The sequence below is a fragment of the Thunnus albacares genome, chromosome 9, assembly GCF_914725855.1.
Source record: "Thunnus albacares chromosome 9, fThuAlb1.1, whole genome shotgun sequence".
Taxonomy (NCBI): Eukaryota; Metazoa; Chordata; class Actinopteri; order Scombriformes; family Scombridae; genus Thunnus; species Thunnus albacares.
The window spans coordinates 28,656,886-28,681,368 of record NC_058114.1 but is presented as its reverse complement, the minus strand read 5'-3'; the positions used below and the strand labels follow the sequence as shown (position 1 = coordinate 28,681,368).

Sequence of the window (24,483 nt, the reverse complement as noted above, 5' to 3'; positions counted from 1 at the left end):
TCTGTGCTCCTGTTCGTGTTGTCTAAGCTCGTGTGCCTGGAGGGAGCCTACTGTTTCCAGGCTCTCTGACTATCTGAATAATCTCAGCCTCCTCAGCTTTCTCTCTCTGAACCCCAGGTGAGGTTGCAGCTCTGGGACACAGCAGGACAAGAGCGCTTCAGGAGCCTCATCCCCAGTTATATACGGGACTCCACTGTGGCTGTGGTGGTCTACGACATTACAAGTCAGTGTCCTTCGTGAAATGTTTGAATTAGCTACTGAACTGGCCAACTAAGTGTCAAACTCTCTATCTGGAAATATCCAGTTGTAATCATGTAAGTTCTGATATTCCTGTCAACATAGGGACCAGAGATCATATCTCTCACTCTAAAACTCTTTGGTGCAAACACTTCACCGTTACTAATTGTGAAACAATGTGACAGATGGATTTCCCACTGCAGCGAAATCCAAGATGAGATTTGACAAATATCAAATATCTCCTTGATATTTCCCTTAAGCAAATTGGATCCACTGAGCGATGAGATGCGGCTTACAGCATTAAACTCCCATCTTCTCAAATTCTCTTAAGAACCAGTAACCGTGACTATCTAAATTGTATTATTTAGATCCTATTTCAAGTTCTATTCTCTGTCCGCCAATGAGGAAAAACCACTTTGGTGGTTTTTAAAAAGGAAAAACCAAGGGGCTTCTTAGGTTCATTGCACCACAGCTTCCTCTTCAAAGCCACCATTTCAGTCCTTTTTGTTTTAGTTAGCTTGTGGCCTGTAATGTAATGAGTCCTCACATGGTCCCCCTTTCAGAGAGAACAGTGTCTTCTTCTCTACAGTAGTGAACCAGTAATATTCAGCAGTAGTATTTAAAAGATGGCATAACCATAAAGCTAAAACCCTGTTAAATATTTCCAATTGGATTTGTGAGGGAAATTTGTGACACTGTTATTTTCTCAAATTAGTGAGATGGTTTAAAGTGACCAAGACATGTAACATGGCTGCCCTGAGGAGATGAATTCTGTTCCTGCTTTTATGAAAAGAATGTGGGTCTACCATTCCCACAAAGCCATGTTCTCTTTTTACCGTGAATAAGACATGGGGTCTTTCTCATCAAATTCCCAGTCCAAGAATACAATATGACCTTTCGTCTGCATGCCAGCAAGCCTGACTCAGTGAACAAGGCAGGGTTAAAGGCATTATTAAGACTTTGATCATGCTACAGTATAACATGATATGTAAGATATTTTCAATGTATAAGATTTTTCGTATGATCTTCCACAGTAACTTTAAACACTGTATCTTCTTCTCAGATTATTGATGATGATACTACCATGTAATGCTGAATGTGAGATTCGTTCTTATTAGTAGAGTTCACATTTTTCCAGCCAGCTGTTTTGAAAATACCAACATTCAGCTGAAATGTTAATGGTTTTGTTTGGAGCAGTAACAGCGGGAGATGTGTCAGCGTGTTGAATGTCACTGCAAACTGTACAAACAGCATCTTTAATTTGTCTCTGCTTTGTTTCCCTCCTCTCCCAACAGACATTAATTCATTCCAGCAGACGTCAAAATGGATCGATGATGTGAGAACAGAGAGAGGAAGTGATGTCATCATTATGCTCGTCGGCAATAAAACAGACCTGGCAGATAAGAGGTAGGTAGTTACTACTGAAGCTGCCTCCTAACTTCAGCACTTCTGTCACATTTTGTCTGTCAGCTTTTCTTTTCATGTCTTGACACCATGGCAACCCTGATGCACAGAGGCGTCTGTTTGTCTGTAGCCACATTCAGTTGAGCACAATACCTTCGAGAACAAAACATGATGAAAACATCAGACCGACTCCACAGGCTCCCCCTGCAGAGTAGATTATTTGATTAGATGTCGGAGCATCTTGCTGAATAAATCTGTATATTAATGAGACAGAACTGATCATCCTGAGACCAGTATAACTCATAATATTTTACTATATGAATTTAATATCAATACCACCTCAACGTTAGATGAAGACAGGTATGAGAAATGAATTAAATGTTTGCTACATAATATATCAAATATCTTAATGAATACACTCAGTGGTATAACTGGTTATGTTTACTTTTGTTATAGCATATTATATGACGGTGCGACATTACGCAGCTCAGCTGTCACTTCCTGTCACACTGCTTGCTTTGAAATGAGAAAAATATTGCTTGCTTGGGAAAATTATTCTGTGATTTAGTCCCAGGTGACACAAGCGCAATCATGAACCACATTCACAAGGGAATTCTTTTTTCAAATATACATTTATATGTACGTATATAACTGACTGCATATCATAATGAAGAGAAGGTGAGAAAATGCTGATGAGACAGGATGTTTAATAAAAAAAAAAAAAAAAAAAAAGGTGGGGAAAGAAATTGATTGAAAAAATAAATCCCTATAGACACAGTGTAAAAATGAAATGATGTGAAGCAGAGATGTACAGTAGAAGAAGAAGAGTATATAAAATAAAGGGAGAACTGAACCATTAAATAGATTGTGTCCCCGTGATAAAAGGCATTAATGGTCCATATGTGCAAAGTATTTGCTTGAGATCTATTTCACATGTAAAGTCATTGATGAAATGTGAAGCTAATATGTCTAACATGGCTAATCTTCTGTCCCGTTGTTCCTTATTTTTTAAATGTTAATGTCATTTTCCTGACAGTGTAGAAAATTAAACTAAAAATTTTTACCTTGGTTCATTTTGTCCTAACAATCTATATATATCCTCAGTAATGTAATATGTTTCTGTATTTGTGCTGAAATGTGCAGTGGCTGCTGAAGCACTTAACGAAAACTGCAAACATTGTCTTTTTGAGGCCCTTGGCGAGGTTTAAACTACAGAACATAACTTTCCTTTTTTTAGTAATTTCTTAAATTGGCAAGATATTTATTTATATTTATGTCTTGTTTACTCTAAATCAACATTACTAACAGTGATCAGCTGTACGGTAGCAAATGTTCCTCAACAGAAGAGAGTACAGAGTAGGTTTTTTTTAATAGCATATTTCTAAGATGAAGTGAGGAGGCTCATAAACACCTCATGTGATCCAATAATCCGTCTTTGCATTATTTCTGGTCTGCTATCTTCAGTAATGACTCATCTGGGGCTTTCTTCACCTCAGTTTTAGACAGATGCTTCACTAAAACAGCCGATCATTATTTTTCTGGTCTGGCTGACTGATCAGATCTGATTAACTGAAAAAATGAGTGACTGAAGGGTTTCCTTCCTTCATAGAACCAGACTACTTTCCATTATCTTCCTTTTCTCTCCACATATTTTCATTTCCACAAATAATGTTTTCTAATGTTGTGAGTAACCATGCATAAATTATACACACACATGCCTGAATTTAATTGTTATGGCCAGCAATATTTAGCCATATGGTTACATTTCAGCATTATTAGCATGAACTGCAGAAAGAAATTCCCGCTGGCATACCCCAACATACATCCAACTGACTGAAGGGAGAATAGGAAAACTGCTGGTGATGGCAGTTTCCAGGATGCATCTCACTGGATCTGGCAATCAAAGTTCACAGCTGCTGTAACAGCAGACAAAAGAAAAAAGCTCTTGTTTCAGGCAACAGAGCAATAGCATAGTACAAGTATATGCATATACATGTATCATCTCATCTGTTTCCACTATGTGAATGTTGTAAGGAGCATATTTTAGATCTTGGAAAATTAAGACTGAATAATGTGCTTTAAACTTGCTCATGTTACAGCTCATGTTTTGTCTGAATATATTTTGCTAGCTGAGCTGTCATTAATATGCAGAACAAGCTGTAGAAGTGAAATTATTTTTGTAAATATGGAGCCCCAGGAAAAAAAGCGTGCTAGAATCTATTGAACCTTTTTTCTTTAATTTATGGGTAATTTGTCTTAGCTGCAATTTAGTTGGGTTTTAATGGGATCTGGAGGTTAAAGCTCGAGTAAATGTTCCATGGTAAAGAAGTAAAGGCTATTTACTGCATTAAATGTGTTAATGTCACCTCAGCATCTTCTTCTAATTAGCTTCTTCTTGGAGGTAAATCAGCCTTATTGCTGTGTGTATGAGCTAGACATGTTTTGGACCAATTCAGTGCTGAAAAAATAAAAACAGCATTTCACTGCAGCTTATTCCTGCTCCACTTTCCTACTGTACCATCTTAACCAATTGTTCTGAATCTTAAAAGGCCCTTTTCACCTTCTTTTCCACCTTTTTTCTTGTTCAATTACAGTGTCAGTTAGTGACACTCCTCATTAAAATCTGGTTGGAGATGCCAGTGAATGTTTCACATACATGAAATGATAAATGTTGCTGTCAGTGTCGGTACTGCTGCGCGTGTTCAGTGACCCAGTGAGACTACACGGGAGGAGGTTTCAGTAGCAATGGTCAAATCCTACTGATAAAATCATTTATTTGGATTCATTGCATGACTGTAGACATATACAGTGCAATAAATGAAAAACAATAAGTAGTGCATGTGTATCGTATGTCAGTGTCTGATGAAATGACTTGGCACATGATCTGACATCACTGTAAATAATGTGGCTTACATTGAAATGTGAGTTGAGAGTCAACACATCTCAATATGAGGGAGTGGATATTCTCCACAGCTGAGATAAAAGTCTGGTGGAATGCAAAATGTTTTTGTCTGTGACATCTTAAATCATTTTCTAGCTGGCTGCGTGTGTGGCTCGACCTTTAAAATATGCCTTAAAATAAGTCAATGATGCAATTGTCTTGTTACATTGCCTTTCACTATATCAACACTGACACATCTAACACTACCCTTGACGTTAATTGAGAAGAAGCAGATATTCATGTGGTTTCATACAATTTGATTATCAGGTAGTCGGGAGTAGCACCTCTGTGAGAGCCGGGTTCTCTCTGTGTTTGTTGGTTTGTTCATTCATGCGTGGCGGAGCATTTCACAGTGCTTAGGACTTAGGGAAATTGTAGTATGCACAGTTTAGGTGCCGTATAGCCCCTGGAGCCCTGCATAAGGGAAATCTAGTGTGCATCTTAGCAGCATCAACCAAGTGGAGCCTGGTGTGCTGTTCACTGAAAGGAAGAAGCTCAGGGATTTTTAAAACTGCACTTGTTAAGACTGCATTTTGTTCAGCCATCCTCTTCTCCTCAACTACCTGGAGCCTTCACAGGATTTTAGATGATTTGCATATGACTCCCTGTATTGTATATTATATTTTTTGGCCACTTTGGGGGCAGTGCAACAAGCTGTAAAAACAACAATGATGTATTATCATCATAGACTCTATGACAATAATGGACATCGCCATTGTGACGTCACCCATGGGTTTGTGGACTCCCGTTTTGATGCCTCAAGTCTGGCGTTTTGAGTGATGAGAGGCGACCATATTTGGAGCTGGGGAGGAGTTCCCCATGGTCAAACTACAGCACCTCATGCACCACCTGTAGCGACTTTTCAATCACAAGGTAGCCACGCATTAAAACATACCCTGCTTTATCGTCTATTTTACTCTAAATGGGACCATAATTTACAAAATGAACATCATGCTGTATTGAAGAAGACTTAAAACTAATGATTGAGACCATAACTCATTAGGAAACTGATTACTGAGGTAATAAATCAAGTGAGAAGTAGGGTTATTTTCTCATGGGCTTCTATACAAACGGACGTCTTTTTAGAGCCAGTGGAGTCGCCCCCTGCTGGTCATTAGAGAGAATGCAGGTTGAAGTCACTTCGCATTGGCTTCACTTTTTAGTCCCAGAGCTACCCACTTTGTTATCACCTCATAAACATGTTAGCAAACAGTTGCTGCATAACACATCCAGGGGACAAGGAGCAATATTAGCATTCAATTGTAGCTGTGTGTGGGTCTACCTAATATTCACTCTCTAACTTCTTCTTAAAGTATTTGGACCTTTAGCCGCTAAATGCTCCACTATGTGCATCAGCTAGTTGTTAACTTTGTCTGTCTGCCATTTGGTGCCAGGCAGATAGTCTACAGGGGGTTTGTCAGAGCCGTTTTGTTGACAACATCTGCCTGCTGCTGCTGGAAAGGAATTGATGAGAACACTGAGACGGAATCAAAACAGTAAATTTAGGTCCATAAAACCAAAACAATGAGCTGAAAGATGCTAAAAAAGGCGTCATAGAGTTTAGGGGGAACTGCAGAGTCGGTTGAAAATTCTCTTTGACTTCATCTAGGGCTGGGCGATATAGTGGAAAAATTTATCACAACATAATGTTTCATTTCAGTCAATATTGATAATTATTGATCATTTATGAAGACCAGGAGAAAAAAAGTTGACTTTTTATTATTCATTTATTTTATTTTTCAGTTTATTTATCAAACTTTACCAACAATTTCCTCACTGTCTGCACTCATTTTCTCACTCCGCACTGTTTCTGTTGTTGTGTCACATGTCAATGTGTGTGCTGTGTGGCTACACTTGGAAAATAATAAACACAAGGAAACCAAGAGGAGCAAATCAATATTTTGATTATTTCTTTGACATGCTTGAGTTCTAAATGACCATGGATAGTAATGACACAGCTCCCTTACCATATTTATACAGTTGAAGAGTGTGATCACCAGTGGCTCAAGTGAGAGCTGATGCCATGTACAGTATTTCAGGAGAGAGCTGCTCTGAGATTCCAAATAGTCCCGCTAGCGTGCCTGAATGTTGCTAGGATGCCACATATTGCACATCCATTATGCAATTTTCCTGCCAACTGGCTGTATGATGACGAATAAGCTTTGGTTTTGTTTAAGTTGGAACTCAGACGCATGCATCCAGAAATAGCCACAGCAGCACTGGTGCAACACTGTCAGGTGGTGTTATTATGTAAATACATCTCCAATGCAGTGTCACTGTTCTCACCACAGAAACTTCTTTTCCTATCTCACAAGACTTCTCTTTCTTCGGTGCTGTGATGCAAAGGGAGAGTCATTCAAGGAGGAGATGATCAGTTATATATAATGTTGTTGATGTATATGTGTTTATACAGGCGTTACAACCACTGACAACAAGTTGGAAGTAAAGAAGTGGTATTTTTGATTCAGTAAAGAGCCAATACTCTCTTTGTGTTGTGAGGAACAAAGAAGACAGGCGGATTACGTCATGGCTTTCCCAGAAGACCAGTGGCAGGTTGATTTAAGCCAGTCGTCTTAACGAACATGCTGGCTCTATAGGCTGTGGAGTCAGCAGGACCACAGTGATCTCTCTGTTTGTGTTAATGGACACCTGACACAGCCTCCGTTTCACAGCCAGAGCCAAACAGTCACTGCCAGATTCATTAAAATGTAATGCAAATTGGCTGTTATTAATTTCTCACAGGACAATGTAATTAATCATTCTCAGTCATTAGCTAATTAAGTCTGAGTGTATCCTCACTAGCCTAGAATAAAAGGAGCTTCAGCTGCAAATAGTGGCTTCACTATGATTCTTGTTTAGTATCTACCTGTGTTTGTTGAATGTTAATATGAGAAAATGAGCCTCTGTTTTGTGTCCATGTGTACAGTAAACAGTATATTATTATCTGATAATTATGATTAATGATAATTCTCCTCTATTCACAGGCAAATCACAATTGAGGAAGGTGAACAGAGGGCTAAAGAGCTGAGTGTCATGTTCATTGAGACAAGCGCCAAGACAGGTTACAACGTCAAACAGGTGAGGTAGTTCAAAGGGAGTCTGAGGATTAGATATGTTGGGTCCTTAATAAAGAATCACACACAGTTCTTTTTATGACTGACTGATGTAATCAGAGAAATTTACTCACAAATTATTTTGTGTTCATTTTTATGTCCCATGGGACATGGTGGTCTGTCTGTGAAAAGTGAGGTTTATATTCACACAAGGTTCTTCTGATAGATGATGTGATTGACATATGTGCATCTGAACTGAGTATACATATCTGCTCTGTAAATCACTTGTCCTGTGATCTCCTTTGAGAAAAAATCGGAAACCAAAAGGGAGAAATGTATATATTAAATTCTTTAAATTCATTCTTAAATTCATTATTGTGCGCACTAGTTTTATATTATTACATTAAATACTGTTCCGTCATCTGCTCACTCAGAGCATGTCACACTGAGCCTGATAGCATCCTGCTACACAACACAAGAACCACAGACTCTGAACAACAACCCACATTAGTTTTCCTGCTAAAGTCACCTTCTTGTCTTGTCCTGAAGCTTAGCTTGTTGAACAAGCCACCAAACAAACATTCACTGGGGAAAAATGCACCACTAATGTCAGTTAGCAGGCTAGATAGCTAATTAGCTGCTTAGCTCCAGCACATTAAAACAGCACACAAGTACCTGCCAATGTCACTTGTGTTTAGTGCTAATTAGCAAATGTCAGCATGCTAACACACTAAACTAAGATGGTGAACATAGTAAACATGATACCTTCTAAGCATCAGTATGTTAGCATCGTCAGTGACACTAGCATGCTGACATTTAGCACAGAGCAACAGTGTTCATACTAGGGGTTCATCTAGGGGTGTTTCATAAAGACAAGTGTGCTGACAAATATTTGGACATGAATATATGGATTAGCTTAATTAATTACCTCTTTTTTCACAATGGTACAAAAAATAAATAAATAAACTAACCACTTATTTCACCACAAGAACATTTGCAAAGTCATAGCATTACTGGTTATTTTCAGCAAGTTATGGTTATTAAGGCAGGATATTGAGACCGCTTAGGGGCCTCTTCTTGTTCTTGTTATATGAATATATATAATATATAATATTGACACACTCATAGAAGCGCTGTTGAATAAAAGTGAGAGTGCAATATTTCTTCCTGTGTGCGTCCATGCTGCCACTACCAGCATCTCACCAAGACTGAACTGTGCATGTATTCATTCCTTTAGTGTCATTTAAATAGTTATACTAATGTTTAAGAGATTAGGGGTTTGCAGATACAAAGTGAAGCGTAGCCTGGTTCAACAAAAGTGATCTGTCTCTAAACAGATGTTTGTTGTTTAAAACAACAACTGTCTGTTAAGTTAATAAGTAGAGAGATGGAGGCAAGCTGTATTGTGTCTGTCAGTGAATGGTGTTGCTGGCAGGCGCTTCTCCTCTCACCCCATAGCAGCATGGACAGAGGAGCCTATTCTTTACCTTACTTCAGGGCTGCGGACACTAACAGTGAAATGCCAGGATGGAACATGGTGGTGTGAAACCTGCAGAACAGAACAAAGGTCAAAGGCTACAGTGTTCCCACTGTTTGGCTGTGTCATCATTACCCACGAAGATGTTGTGTCAGCATAATTAAGCTTTTAGGCATCAATTTAACCATCATCATGAGAAATAATAAATAATATAAGAAGACTACCTATTATGACTATCTACTACCTATCATGTTTTTCATCAACACTATTGCAGGATTTGGCAAATAATAATGTATACATGACTCTTGTGTCATGTGTTCAGACATATTTTAGATACATTTACTCATGTTTATTATATTTTTAAAAAATCATTTTCACTATTGTGTTATTTAATTTTATTCATTATAAATACTGAATGTTAAAATTCTTCCCAGAAGGGCAGATACTTAAAGGGGAACTCCACTGAATTTACACATCAAAGTCTGTTTACAGGTCTTGCCGAGAACTACTGCATACAATATGTGAAAAGCGTATAAAGCCAAAAATGAGGGCTCACAAAAGGGCTCATACGTGATAAAAACTGAGATATGCCATCCCTAAAAATATCCTGTAGTTATAGATGATAAATGTAGTAATGTGGAACAAGCCAGAGGCATAATCAGAACTTTTGATTTGAATGATATGTAGCGTAGATGTCTGATAGGTTGAGAATATCCTTTGTCTCTTTGTAAAGCTTCACTACACTACAGCTAATTATTCAACTTAAAGAGTCAGAAAGGTTTGAAATTTCAAACATGTTGGACCATTTTACATTATAATACATTAGACCAATTTGATGTACCCAAAATTGCACCCGGTGTCACAATTGGTATTTATGTTCATTTCAAGACAGTACTTTCAGACATGAGTAGGGTGATCCATCACGTCTTAATACATTTTGTCAGTTACATTTTTGTTTTGTGGTAATGTAGCGCACACTTTTGAAATCAGTCTGCACTTTGTAATGATAATAGTAATTCATGGGTTTAACAAATCGAAAGCAACACAATTTAAAAAAAATAGTTGAGAAGAATGGTTAACAGAAATGTGTTTTGTAGTAACAGTGCCACAACATGTGAAACCTTTTACCACCTTAAATACACAGATGTACAGTAGGAGGCCAGTGATTCAACAAAAAATAAGATGAAATCAGTGCTAGCACTGTGTATCCCTGATTTAGTCCTCATTCTCTTTCTTTCCTTACAGCTGTTTCGACGTGTGGCAGCTGCTCTTCCAGGGATGGAAAGTATGCAAGAAACAAGCAAAGAAGGGAGTATCCTTTGACCAACAGATATATGATCATATTATGAAAATCCCCTTTTCGTGGAATGAAAACCTATTTAAAATAATCATGTGAGCAGACTGAGCTCAGACGAAAACTTTTTTTTCTCTTTTTAATCCTGATGTGATAGCATCATTCACTGCTCCCTACTAAATTAAAGGAGTTCCAGGAGTGAGCTCTGTATACTGGCACCTATTTAAATAGGTGTCAGCTACCTGTCCAATTAAATGTGTTCTCAGCGTGACACTCCTGCTAACTGTTTTTCTGCACTGGTGCCTGACAACTGCAGGAGGAGTTGGTCAGTCAGAGAATAGGTTCCTGCAGTTTTGTCTATGGTGGGTGGGCAGGTTTGCTCATTTAAACCAGTGACAAGACTCTCAGCATCTAGTCATCAGTCTGGCTGTGCTGCTGCTCCTGCTGCACCCAGCTCTCCTAACTGGCACCTCATATCTGCTGCTGTCAACTGAGCGTGTCACTGCTCCACCTGTGGAAGATTTGTCAGGGGTTTCAGCCATTACTTCTTCACTCTCATAGAATTCTAACAGCATCTCCTTTTTACTTGGGAAATAGAGGTTATTACTGCAAAGCAATTGAAATATCACAGAGTTATTGAGAGCATTTTCCAGTCTTATGAATTATAAACACACACACACACACACAGTATAGAATATATTTATTTTGATTGCATTTAAAGAGAGAATCTGCTCAATATGCTCTCTGTGTAAATCTCCACAATACAGAAACGCACAAGTTAATATCTGATGTCAGAGGAGATAATTGCAGCAGCTGAGATGTGTGCACAGACATTAGCTGTAATTTTCATCAGTGACTAAAGAGAGCCCTCGGGCTGTCTGGGCTCCTCTCACGCTTCTGCATTGATTTTCAAGTCTGTAAATGTATCCAACAATAAGGCAGCTTACACTTCACACTCATTAGATATTTCTATTCAAGTAAAAACTAAATGACTTTTTTCCACAGCACCAATTACAGTTTTTGATTTGAACTGAACCCCCTACAGTTTTGTATTTACAGTAATCTAAGCATTTGAAATAATTTAGCTAATTTAAGATACAGTATCCCACTGTGAAGCTTTACATTATCCTCTTTTTTCTTGTGTTATTAAAGTTTTTTTCTCCTAAAGAGAAAGATGAATACAAAAACAAAAGCAAATTAAACAGATTAAACACATTATGAAAAGAATATAGCAACACACATCGACCCAAGTGACACCATCTCACTGTTGAGGTTCATTTTTACAATAAACATCCAAGGCGGAGTCACCTAATGACCAGTAAATAAAGACAAGAAAAACAACAAATATTCATGACTCCACTCACACAAAAACAAACATACATCACCAGAGATATTACATAAAGCAGAGAAATAATAACCATAGTAATAAAATAAATGATAAGCCTTTCAAATTCAACTTAATGACATGCAGTAAGCCATGTGGCCAGAACAAAAGCCGAACCCACCCACACATCAAATAGTGATAGTGAAAATTTGCCTCCTACCACAGGTTGCAGAACTTTCTAAGCTTTTCAGTTGATGTTAAATCAAGTTAGTCTAGACCACTCCACCACACAGGTCACTATATATACATATTCATCTCCCATAGGCCAGGTTTACTCATTATTCAGTTTTCGCTTTCAACAGAAGTGGTGAAATATTTCCAGACAAGCACATATGTCTCTTTTGTTATGCAGTTTGCCAGTAATTACTGCAAATGACGCAAACTCAATCATTAAAGGATAGTTTCATATTTTTTCAGTCTGTCGTAAAATAATGATCACATGACAATATGAAAATTGAAAGTTTATCTTGATGTAATCATTCCTTCTTTTCATATTGGCTGTTACAAGACTCCTTAATGTGCCTCCAATCCACGTTCTGTGCAAAAATGTATTCCATAGTTTATCAGAAGTATGTACATTTAAGGCTTCAACAGTCTGACTTAATCAAATCAAGTAGATATATTCCAAATTTAGTCTTTTTAGAATTAAATTCCATAATATAGGTATGTCCAGCCACCCTTGTATTCTTTTAGTTACCTCTTACATTATCCTTTGTTTTTAACATAACATTAAGCCGCTAATTATGTCGTCAATTGCAACTAAAACTAAAATCTGTGGGCATTTTTCTCATGTATTAAATCCAGCAGCATTTCATTTTGTCGCTGTTTCTCTTCTGACAGCACCAGTCCTTCATATCCTCCTCAACAAACAAAGTAGGGTGCCATCTCTATGGTAACTGTGGAGGAATTATGAAATTGCCTTTGATTTTTACCATGTGCATATACTGTAGCTCTGTCATTACTCTTTCAGCATGAAGCCGTCTCACAGGGCATCCTGATGAACACTGCTGCATTTATCTGCTGTAACTTAAACATAAATCAGACACTGACCTCGGTATAGTAAAGCAATGCCTACATTTGGTCTCCCTGTGCATTACTGATTATAGCCCACTCATCATTTACTGGGAGTCACCCAGCCTTTACAAACCACATGACCTCAGTCATAAACTCAGTAACCTAACAGACCTCTGAGCTGTTGCGATCACCCTTTTGCTTTTTATTGCAGCCAGCCATATTTCCTGGTTATAATGCATCACTCACATCTAGCCAATTACCTTTATCTCTCTTCCTGGTTTTTATCTTCATTTTAATGAGCTGTAATGGAGGTGGGAGGAAGCGGTGTGAGGTGGAGGTGTGGTGATGGATGGCAGGTGATGACAGTTCTGCAGCAGCTCTTTGCCTCTGCTGACATTGTCACTTAATGGAGCAGCTCCTCTGTTGTTATTGCATTGTGAACAGTATCGATCTCACTGAGGGAAGGACAGAAATAGCCTTAGTCTAGGATACATACGTGTGTCATATATAGACTGTAAGTGTAGTTTATTTAATCGCTTTATATTTACGTTCTTATTTATATTAAGTTACCATTTTGTGGACCATAATGGAAAAAAGAAGGTCAAAGTAGATGAGTTAAAACCTATAAACAACAAAAATGTAAGAATGGAACATTTTTGTAACTGTGGTTCCACCGTGTTTCTATTAGAAAATGAATCCTAGGTTTGTGAATTTCAGTATGTATTTAAACAGTATTCACAGTATGCTCTCTCTTCCCTTTAATTGCCTGTTTTAAATTGGGTCACTCTGATTTATGGTTGGATGTCAAGGCCTGTGGGTCAGTCTTCTGCTCTCTCTCTGAGAACAATTTCCTACCTAGTTAGTGTGTATTACCACCAGTGCAGATCTGCAGACAGAGAGCGTGAAGTGGGTGCTTGACCCAGATCAAGTGCTGGGGTCATTGATGTTAATGAGAGTCCAAAAAAACCCACCTGACTCACGTTCATCCCTAATCACAAAAAAGATTGTCAAGGTGAGGTAGCACTCAATGGTTGCGTGATATATTGTGTTTAAAGTTTTGTTATATTTAATTGAGCTTGTCTTTGTAAAGGCAAAGTAAAGCTATGTGGTTTGGGTTATGACGTCTTTTAACTGATGTCACTGGTTTTGAGTTCTGGTGAAGCAGTTACAGCTTAACTTGACAAGCCAACCCTAACATTCGTGTTTTCAGCATAAATAACAAAATATGGCTGCAACAGAGAATAGTGTTGTTTTCCCCCTAATTGAGACCCCAAAGAATCATTCAGATATTCCCAAAAGAACTGTGTTGTCGGCTCTGTGCATGTTCCTGTGCTGCCTCTCAAACACTAACAGACACAGTCACTCTCCCCAGAGCAAGTGGGACTCATCAATGTCTCACATGTTTAGCTTTTTTTTTCAACCAGTTGGTAAGATATGATTTTTAAAGCTGCTCTGATCAGTTATATTCATATTAACAATGGATCAAATAACTATGTGTACTGTGAAGAGTTACTCATAGTGATGAACACAGAGTGAAATATAATCCAACTCTGCAGTTCCCCTCAGCTCTACAGATTGTTTTAGCGTCTTTCAGCTCATTGTTTTAGTTTTGCTGTTTTGGTTCACTCTCACTGCTCTAACCAGTGTTGTTTCCAGCTAAAAAGCTCTGATAAACCCATTGCAATAGCAGACAAAGTTAGCGACTAGCTGCTGAGCACAGTGGAGCATTTAGCTGCTAAAGAGACAAGATATTTTTATCAAGAGTCAGTGGAGATCAGCACAAAGCTAAAAGGAGGGTGAATATTGGATTATATTCACTTATAAGGCCAACGACATGACTAAAAATGGATGCTAATGTTGCTCCATGTCTGCTGCATGTCTAAATAGACAAATGTTTGCTAACACATCTGACATATTACCTTTTAAAAGGCAAAAACATGTCAAAGTTGTGTTTACAGTTTACAGGTGAATTCAGGTTTAACATATCATTTCAAGTCAAAATATTTCAGTTTCCTCTGGCTGCCATGTTAAATGGATAATATGAGTGTGTTGTGCAGCTTTAAGCTACCCATCTATTGTTTAACAGCTATTACAAGCCAGTAACTTCCTGACGTACTTTGGCATAACCTTACAACATGAAACAAATGTTATGTTGTTACAATACATCTACTGGTAGCACAAGAATGGGACTCATTACTCACTTTTCAGGACATACTGTAGACTATACCTACACACACACACACGCACACACACACACACACACACACACGTATCAGAGGAGTAAAATATTCGGGGCTGAGGCTGTTCATTTGGTTTGGTAATGTTGGCTGCTGATATAAGGTCCAGATTCCAGATGGGAACGCTCAGGTATATGTTGCATTTGAAGATCATGATGACATGCTGTCATAAAATATGAAAACATATACATTAACTGCTATATTTTACAGTTTGCACCAGCCTCACTGCAGAGCCCTGCTGTGGGATGGGCATTTGAAAACCACGGTGGGACAATTTCCCACTCTCACTTGCATACAATATGTAGGCCACAGTTTTTGTAGGCCCCCCCACCTTATACATGCATAATGCTCACCAGAAAATGAATAATAAGTAAGAGTCTGCTGCTACCACATTCACCAGCAGTGGTATATGAAAGCATTTGCAGTCATGACTCCTTGTCTCTTTAAGACAGAGGAGGTGTGCTATAGAGGATTCACTAGGAATAACACATTGTGAAAAAACTGCAGAATCATTCTGACTTACAGCAACATCTCATTAACACTCCATTGTGCATCAGCTTTAATTGTAGCACAGTGGTGCCAACGATTTTAGCCAACATCCATACTCAGTTTATGACCCTGCTAACAATAGAGGAGATTTCCTATTGAGCTGAATATGTTGTACATGATGTCAGAGAAGGATTTTTTAGAAATTTTACTCCCAGCAACAAATCTCCCCCCACAATTGAAAACTTATTTAGGTCGATTGTATTGGAATAATGTTTTAAAACTGGATTTAATTTGTATTTTGGCTGTTAGAATTGCTGATGCCTTAAACTGGAAAATAAATAGAATCATAGGAAATAGCATCATCTAGTGGTGGTAAAGTGGTACTACAGTCCTCCATTAAAATACATCCAGTAGTTTTGGCTCTTTGAACACAACATGGTGTAAGATTATAAGAGAACTCATCATTTTCTCCTACGTTTCCTCTTTGAAAATGTTTATATAAGCTAATTGAACCATTCTGGTGCATGTTACTGAATACAGCCTGTATCATTTTGCTCGATTATACTGCCAAATCCAATGTTTCCTTAACGTCTTCCTCCAGTGATTGACATCAAGTTGGACAAACCGCAGGAGCCGCAGACTACTGAAGGCGGCTGCTCTTGTTAATACTAAGTACAACCCTGGAAAACATCATTTACACCACATGCTTGTTATGTTGCTTCCTATTGGTTAACCTGCAGTTGACTTTGCACGTTGAGAATCTGGCCTCCTCACCTGACTATTGGTCATCGGTTGGAACTAGCAATATGTGAATTTGGTTATAAAGTAGTGTAGTCTACTTTGTTAATGAAACTGCCAAAAAGTCTTACAACTTGCAAAAAAAAAGAAAAGGAAAAGAAACATAAAAAAAGACAAAGATGTGAAAAAGATCCCCAAGTTGCAGATTATGTGTATACATTTTTTTTAAGTAGAAAAGGAAGTTTCCCCAGTTTCTTTTTGTATTTTTGTATATTCAGGGAAATCTCTCTGGAACGGTTGTCTTTTTAAAAGATGCAAACAACCAAGCTCTGTATTTGAGCGCTCGACAAGAACAGATGGTTTTAGACGTACACTTATGGATCCCACTGTTGTTATGGGTGTAAACGGAAACCCCACCCATACTCTTACCCAAACCTTAACCACACCAAACTCTTACCTAACCCCTTACGTAGCCATTTTCAACTTTACACCTACACTTATCCATCTCATGGCTTATTACCCAAACATAACCACACTTATGCCTAAAGCCTCCTGGTTTGGCAGACCAATCACAGCACTCCTGCCCAAAACCCCGGTGGGATCCACAATTTTGCGTTTATAGACGTTACAAGAAAAACTGAACAGTAACATCTTGAGTATCTAATGCATGCCTAGTTTTTGAGCATAGGTACTGTCTACCAGTGTACACGAGTTTGATTATGTAAATGGTAACATTACACCAGTGACTTAATGCACTCTGATAATGACTAGTCCAAGTCTTTTGTTTATTAACTGGATTTGTATACTTGACTTCAGATTATCTTTTTGTCGTGTGTGTGTAAATGTGTGCTTTCTGTATAGGCAACGTTAGAATGCATTCATAGAGGGCCACTGCCAAGTCGTGTCATTCTTGCCACATTACTGACGGACTCTCGTTACCGTTTAGATCACCATTGGTTTGCAGTATGTCATAGACTCCCCCCCACCCCCCCGTTCACGTCAATATGACATCTGCTGTTGCATTGTGTGATATCTTGGTAGTTGTGATTATGATAGTCTGCACATGTAATGGAGCAGGTGGAGAGAATCAAAGCCCTTGCCTTGTGTCACAGACGAACATAAACACAAAGTTCCCCATCTGGTGATCTTTAATTGTGTAGACTTGAATTCAGGTTCTGTGAACAGACCAGACCTTCGACATTGTAAATCAGTGCACCATCTTAACTTGGTGATGCTCATAACTGTTCATCACATGAGCAGTTTCATTCCTGACAAAAAGACCAATTTGCACATGTAGACCTTTCAGGTTAATATGAAGTTTATGTAAAGCTTCATTTGTAAATGTACAGTCACATAATTCAAGACCTGTCCGATTGTTGTAGAAACTGTCACGTAACGCGTCCCCACTGAGATGAGGTTTTCTTTGCTGCTTGTGTTTTAACTGACTACTGGCGTTGGCATTATGCAATGTTGCAATGTTGTTTCAATTTGATCTTCTTTTTTTTTTTAGAGCCAAGTATCATAATGTACTGCTGGGTGAAGTCAGCCAGTGTTGAGAACACTACTTTGATTTGACTTGTCTTAGAAGTGAAATCTTACTGCACTTTTTAAGAACATGTTTTAGAATTAGCGTGACAGTGTAAGTCTTAGAAACATGGTAAAATAATCTCCATAACATTTGGAGTACTGTGTCTTTAGAGTAGAGTAAAACATTTATGAATTGTTCACTCATGTCCAAAAAGGGGAGCACTCTTGTGAGAACTAGTGAGCCTTTTTAACCCACATAATGAGCCAAATGATGATAATAATAATAATAATCATAATGATAATAATAATAATGAGAGACAGAGTTGGATCCGGTATCACAAGAGATCTCGACTGGAACACACTCTTTTGTGGGTTTGGGAGTGACAAAGACAGGTTGCATTACAAGTTGTATCCCCTCTAAATGAAAAAAAAAAAAAAAAAAAAAAAAAACTTCTATTCTCATAATGCTTCATTTTTTTCTCTTCTGTTTCTGTGCAGAATATTTATGTTGAAGCAGGAATGTACAGCTCTCATTACAGACCACACAGCCTTGTAAGGAGAGCACGTTTTCAGAAATGAGCTGGGTATTTATTTTTAAATGAAGATAAAATTATTGATCAGTTGCTCCTTTGTACTTTTTCCCCTTGAATACGAAAGTCAAACCCACCATTCCTTTCCTGAAGGCCCATTTTAACATTCCCTGAAATGGACCAAGTGATGTGACAAATGTCTTTGGATGTTGGGGGGGGTCTGTAATTTGAGGATGGGGGGCCACGGCCATTCCCTGAGGGTGTGTATGTTCTGTCACAGCTCTGTGCAGCAGACCTGATCAGACCTATCAGAGCTGGCTCTCCATTCACACTGTACAGAGATCTAGCATGTCTCTCCAAATGATTAATAAAGATGTCTTATTACCAAAGTCATGCAGAATCCTTTTCTTTCTTGAACTTTTCTTTAACTGTGTACCATCTGAGGTATCTGCCATTCATCCTTCCACCTCTCCACCCACTGTGTTGTGGCCTCTTTCACAATTAGTTTCTTTTCCTTTACCGTTTTGATCAAATTGTTTCAAATAGCACAGACTAGAGTTCACTTTGCCAATAAACCAATAAAATGTATATACCAATAAAATGACATGCTAATATGTAAAAGGATATTGATACTGTCATTACCTGAATATTGCAGTAGCTTATCCTTTCTGTGATCATGTAGGTTACCAATAATGAAGCAATAGTTGTGTCAAACAAGTGTTTTAATCATGTTGTGACATGCTTAGTTTCTAGTTTGACACAACAACAAATGTCCCAGGTTTCCACTGATGACTGGATCCTGTCATCAGTGGAAACCTGCTGTACTGGCCGGGGCTGAATGAACCTTCAATGGGGCACAGCAGCAAAAACTAGCCTTTACATTTGTTTATTTACAATTTGATTAAAGACTAATTTATTGAAAGTCAAACACTATGTAAGTATAAAGCCAATTTAAGTATTAAAAGTAGTATTTGCAGATTATTTTTTCAAATAATTGACTAATTGTTAGGGTCTATAAAACATCAGAAACCAGTACAAAAATTTAAAAAAAAGAATCTCACAATTATAATTTTGAAATTGTGAAATATATACTGTATTTAAGAAAATTCAGTTTACTTTCACATGATCAAAAAAAGCAGCAATTATTTACATTAGTGAAGCTGGAACTAGAGAATGTTTGGCATTTTTTCTTTATAAATGACTCAAACATTTAATCAATTATTAAAACAATTACTTATTAGTTGTAAGCCGATCAACTAATTGATTAATCAACTCATCTTTTAAGCTCTAATTAAAAGGTATTAAAATTAGATTTTTTGACAGTGGGCCTCTCTATAAGACAGAGCCTAAGATGCAGAAGCCATCCTAAAACCCTTAAAATTTCACTCTGAGATTCTGCTCTAGTATTACAAACTGTATTACAAAACTAATTTGCAATTACTCAGATTACTTCAAAATAAATGTCAGTGTCTGCCCCCCCCTCCCCCCCAGGCAGCCGTTCACTATACCCAGTGCATAAACCAGTCTTGGTACTGGCACTATGTTCAAGTTCTATTCTAGTTCATTGCACTTTTAGTCTCAGACTTACAGTATTGCAAAAACACATCCATCCTGAAGGTGTCTGTGTTTTATACCAGACACTCTAAATGCTAGGTGTGATGGGCAGTGCTGTGGAAACAGTCTTGCGCCATGTTTTTTCTTCATATGAAATATTTCTGTGGCACCTGCTCTTACAACTGCCCCATTAGTCAGTACGAACAAACCACACTGCAGTAGTTGAATGTAACTGAATACATTTACTCAAGTACTGTACTTCAGTACAATGTTGAAGTACTTGTATTTGTTTTCTATTTTATGCTGTTTCATATTTCTGCCCAACTACATTTAATAGGGAAACACTGTACTTTTTACACATTTACCTCACAGTTTATAGTTACTTTGCAGATACTTTACATACAAAACTTATTATATATATATTTATAAAACATGATGCATCAATATTGATCACAGAACTATTCAGCAGTATATTAAACTAGCTCCACCTTCATCAGCTACATTAATTATTACATGTTATTGCATCAGTAATAATATATTTTGGTGATCATACCTCTGTGAGCTTTTTAATTAAGGACTTTAACTTAATGGAGACACTTTATATTGTAGTAATGCTACTTTTACTCAAGCAAAGGATCTGAGTTCTTGCACTGGGAGTTGTTTCCTGCTTTGTTCCACCCTAATCCCAGTGATCTGTACTACCAGGACCACATCACGAGCCAGTAAATAGATTGCGAAACTGAAACTGGAAGTGTGCCGCTTTCACAACCCTGTTTGTGTTCGTTGGTTCTTTGCGGGGCTGCTGCCTTCCTGCTGTAGTCCAGACTGCAGCTGTGACAGCCAACACTGAGCTGATGCCAGTTCATTTAAAACTTGGATGCAGCTCCAGGACTCTGGCATTATGGAGGAGATGATGTCAGTCACTGTGATAATAATTCACTGTGAGAATCCATAAACGTCAAAATGACTCATCTATCTGTCAAAATATGACTGAGTGTAGTTCACAGGCTTACAGTTGAGACAGCCTGTTACAACTTGTAGGCCACCAAACCAGCGTGACAACCAACAGATTTCTTGCTCCACACAAGCAAATAACAATGACCTTAATATGACTGAGATGTTAACATAATAATGCCCTCAACTGTGACCCTGAACTGATATTTTACTCTGCTCCGAATAGGCAAACCCTCTTTTTTTAAAATCTCAGAATGGTACATTCTGTATGTTTTTGTACCCATAAGGTAACACAAAAGAATAGAGGTCATTTTCATGAAAGTGATGATCCAGTATTCTAATATCATCTAATGTGGAATACTTGCCAGATGCTCAATGAATGTGGTTCATAATCTGCTTTCATGGTTCAATGAGTCTTTTGTGAAATGCTTTTGTTGTGTATCGAGCCCACAAAAGAAATCTTCACATTATGCTGTTTAGAAATCTCTACTGGCTTCACTTGTTTTCAGTCATTTAAATACTTGATGTGTCATAAATGATGTACAGAGTAAAGAAGAAAATGGTCATGTTTTTCCTTCTCCAGCAGCTATGAGCTCATGATTCTTTAAGATGACAGTTGTCCTCCGAAGCCACAGGATATGATCACCAGGAATTAGGAAATAAAAACACACATTAAAAATATTTTCAAAAATAGGTTTATTAAATACTCTGACAACTAGCAACAGTAATAAATTATATTCAGTGTTCTGCAGTGGACTTGTAAAAGGGAACGTCCTCAGGAGACCATCTGTTACGAGGGGGTCTTGGGGTGTTAGTCCCACTGGGACAGCTGAACCAAATCCCACAGCACCAGCTGGGAGAATTAAGCCTAGAATAAATAATGGGGAGACAGGGCACCTTTGGCTGAAGACAAAACAATGTCCTGACTGGAGCACAATTGGATTCTTGGTCCTAACGGCCTCAACTTTCCTTTCACTGACAAAGGTTGGTCTTCTTATGACATCTACCATCCGCAAATAATATCCTGAGAAGCATGTCATTCTTGGTCCAGCTCTTTTTTTATTTTAAAATGTCTCTTCAGTTGAAAGCCTGCGCCAGGATTTCATCTCCCTTAAAAAAAATAAAAAAATGAATAAAATACATTAATATCCACATTTTCCACAAAATCCCTCCTTGGTATTATAGCCATTTATCACAGAGTCAGAACTTACACATTGGTTCCAGGCACAATCCTCTCTTGCGGTTGCTTTGTCAAACTGAACTTTCTGAAGAATGCACGAAATCTTAGCTTTGTTCTGGAGGACCCGGAGGAAACGCTGAAAAGAAAAAGTTCACGTGTTAGAGAGTATCTTACTCCAGCAGGATGTACAGAAGCACTGCAGAGCCCAGCTGCTAATGAGGCTGCTTTGTGGACAAATGTACTGATTAACACTAACCTGTGAGAAACTTGGTATGGCTGGAATTTTTTGGATTTAGGTTCCAATTCTTCAAATTCAACACCAGTTCACAAGTGATACTCTTCTTAAATTCTTTCTTTTCTAACATTTTTAGCTCTTACACACTTTACAGCAGCAATATTTTACATTATGATACAGTGTTTGGAGAAAAAAACTCATATTTATGTTCTCTAATGTTAATTTTCTGAACCTACCATTCTGCTTGTAACGAAGGCTGTTGTTTAGCCTCCGTCCTCTCCTCCTCAGCTTCTTGTTTCAGCCCGTCCTCCTCCTCCTCCGCCTCGGCCTCCGCATCCTCCGGTATCTGCTCCCACAGCCTGCTGTCGACCCACAGAGCTTCCTGCAGGCTGAGGCCACGTCCTATGCAGGTCACCCGACGACACAGAGGGCAGCCCACGGTGAGCAGCCCGCTCCTGGCCTGCGACATGGTCTCCAGGCACGGGTCGCAGAAGGTGTGTCTGCAGTGGAGCACCCTGGGGATCCTGTCCATCCGCGAGTAGGGCAAGAGACAAACACTGCACTCGCTGTCCTCACACAGAACCATGGTCAAACCAAACTGAAGACCACAGAATGTGATGGAAAGGATGAAAATGACTTTCTCTGGATGATCGGGAACCTGAACGTCTCACAGAAAACGTCCACTGTCCAGCAACTGTCAGTGATTAAGGTCTTGTTGAGATAGATGGTTGCTGCAGTTTTCTTCTCCCTGTTGAATAAAATAGCGTTTGTTAGAAGCCTTTTCACACTGGAAATAATTGTAGGGCAAGAGATTTTTAGCCATATTGAATTGTAAATATATGTATTATTTTCTCATTTCTAATGTTAACAGATAAGATAATAATATCTCAGATAAGACTTCCATTATACTGTTATTTGTAACTCCATATTTATAACTAACAATGACAGTGAGATGCAATTTGTGAGTATAGTCTTGATTGTGGACTGGCGAGATAGAAATGTTAAAAGCTGAGAAAATTAAAGCTGAATAACAATAAAATTAAATGACCAACATATGTGTCCCTTATATATTGTCCCTATCTTACATTATCATATTATTTCAGGCATTCATTCTAAATATAGAAAAATCTAATAGAAAACAAAACACTATCCTCTACTAAACATAAAAAAACAAAATCCAGAAAAATATATGTATGTGTAAAGTACTTACAGTTAGCTTGCAGACCATAAAATATTCCCAGAAGAGACTCGATGCTCCTTCAGAGCTGCATCAAAGTATTGTCCCTTTGGACTGTACAGCACAGCCACACAGCAGTGAATAGAGGGGCTGAGCCGGCTCGTCTGCCGCCTGTTAGAAGTGTCTGGTGTGTTTGTGGGGGCGGGACAGAAACAGCCCAAACCTTCACAGCACAACAGCTGGGGAGGCAGAGCGGTGGAGACGCTCTTTGTTCAGTGTTTGACGGAGGGCAGGTGGAGAAACGGGTGTGGGAGGTTGAAGGAGACAAGTGTTAGGAGAGGGAACAGGCAAACAGTGATCACGAATCTAGCGAAATTCTCCCCTATTCAAAGCGTGAAGCACATGATGATAAGCTTCGGTGTATTCAAATAAATTAAACTGATAGATGGATAAATACATTATTCTGGAAAAAAGATGGGCTCGTCCGGGATTTGAACCCGGGACCTCTCGCACCCAAAGCGAGAATCATACCCCTAGACCAACGAGCCACACTTTTAGTGTAGAAAGAGTTGTATTTTAATATGTGACCAACAGTCGGTTTTTCATTATTTCTTTTTATGTTTATTGACGTTATATGACTTCACGCTGGGCATACTATTAAGCTCTGTACCGTTCAATACCCCTAAACACTAAAAATGTCTGCGGACAGCATGTTCGTACAAAGCCTGTAGCTCACTGGTAGCTAACGTTAAGGTAGCGTTAATGTCCGGTTGCGAACAAAGCGTTCAACTGAACGCAAATATATTTAAAACAACAAATTTCTGTCTCTTTTATGTCACATATCAACATGAAGCAACTGAATAAAGCGACGTTTAATAAGGCCACAGTGTAATGCAGTGGGTATTTTAAAAGCTAATGCTGTTTGAAACAGCAGCCGACTGAAGCTTTGCGTTAGCATGGAGCTAGCTATGAGTCCAAAATAATGGGCTCGTCCGGGATTTGAACCCGGGACCTCTCGCACCCGAAGCGAGAATCATACCCCTAGACCAACGAGCCAC

General features: G+C 38.5%; 2 protein-coding genes and 2 non-coding genes across 5 annotated transcripts in view; 1 reads left to right on the top strand and 3 right to left on the bottom strand.

Moving 5' to 3' along the window:
• The window catches only part of rab6ba (RAB6B, member RAS oncogene family a), a 58,732-nt gene extending 40,014 nt beyond the window's left edge, over positions 1–18,718 (top strand). Inside the window, exons 4-8 of the mRNA XM_044361934.1 lie at positions 118–223; positions 1,533–1,644; positions 7,567–7,660; positions 10,358–10,424; positions 16,132–18,718. Coding sequence (XP_044217869.1) covers positions 118–223; positions 1,533–1,644; positions 7,567–7,660; positions 10,358–10,424; positions 16,132–16,196 — 444 coding nt within the window. The 3' untranslated portion in view covers positions 16,197–18,718. The remainder of the gene's footprint in view (positions 1–117; positions 224–1,532; positions 1,645–7,566; positions 7,661–10,357; positions 10,425–16,131) is intronic.
• Positions 18,719–21,512: 2,794 nt separating this feature from the next.
• im:7152348 (uncharacterized protein LOC559250 homolog) lies at positions 21,513–23,895 on the bottom strand. 2 transcript variants are annotated; one of them, XM_044361840.1, is made up of 4 exons: positions 23,459–23,895; positions 22,485–22,996; positions 22,045–22,149; positions 21,513–21,943 (listed from the first exon to the last, which is right to left on the bottom strand). In XM_044361840.1, exons 2-4 carry the CDS (start codon positions 22,832–22,834, stop codon positions 21,898–21,900), a joined length of 501 nt encoding a protein of 166 aa, XP_044217775.1. In that variant the 5' UTR covers positions 22,835–22,996; positions 23,459–23,895; the 3' UTR covers positions 21,513–21,897. The 2 variants fall into 2 exon arrangements, with proteins under 2 accessions (XP_044217775.1, XP_044217776.1); XM_044361841.1 differs by lacking the exon at positions 23,459–23,895 and having other exon boundaries at positions 22,485–23,292.
• Positions 23,896–23,901: 6 nt separating this feature from the next.
• Positions 23,902–23,973, bottom strand: trnap-ugg. The gene has a single exon. It is a non-coding gene; the product is annotated as a tRNA-Pro (tRNA).
• A 436-nt stretch (positions 23,974–24,409) lies between these two features.
• Positions 24,410–24,481, bottom strand: trnap-cgg. The gene has a single exon. It is a non-coding gene; the product is annotated as a tRNA-Pro (tRNA).
• Between the last annotated feature and the right edge of the window lie 2 nt (positions 24,482–24,483).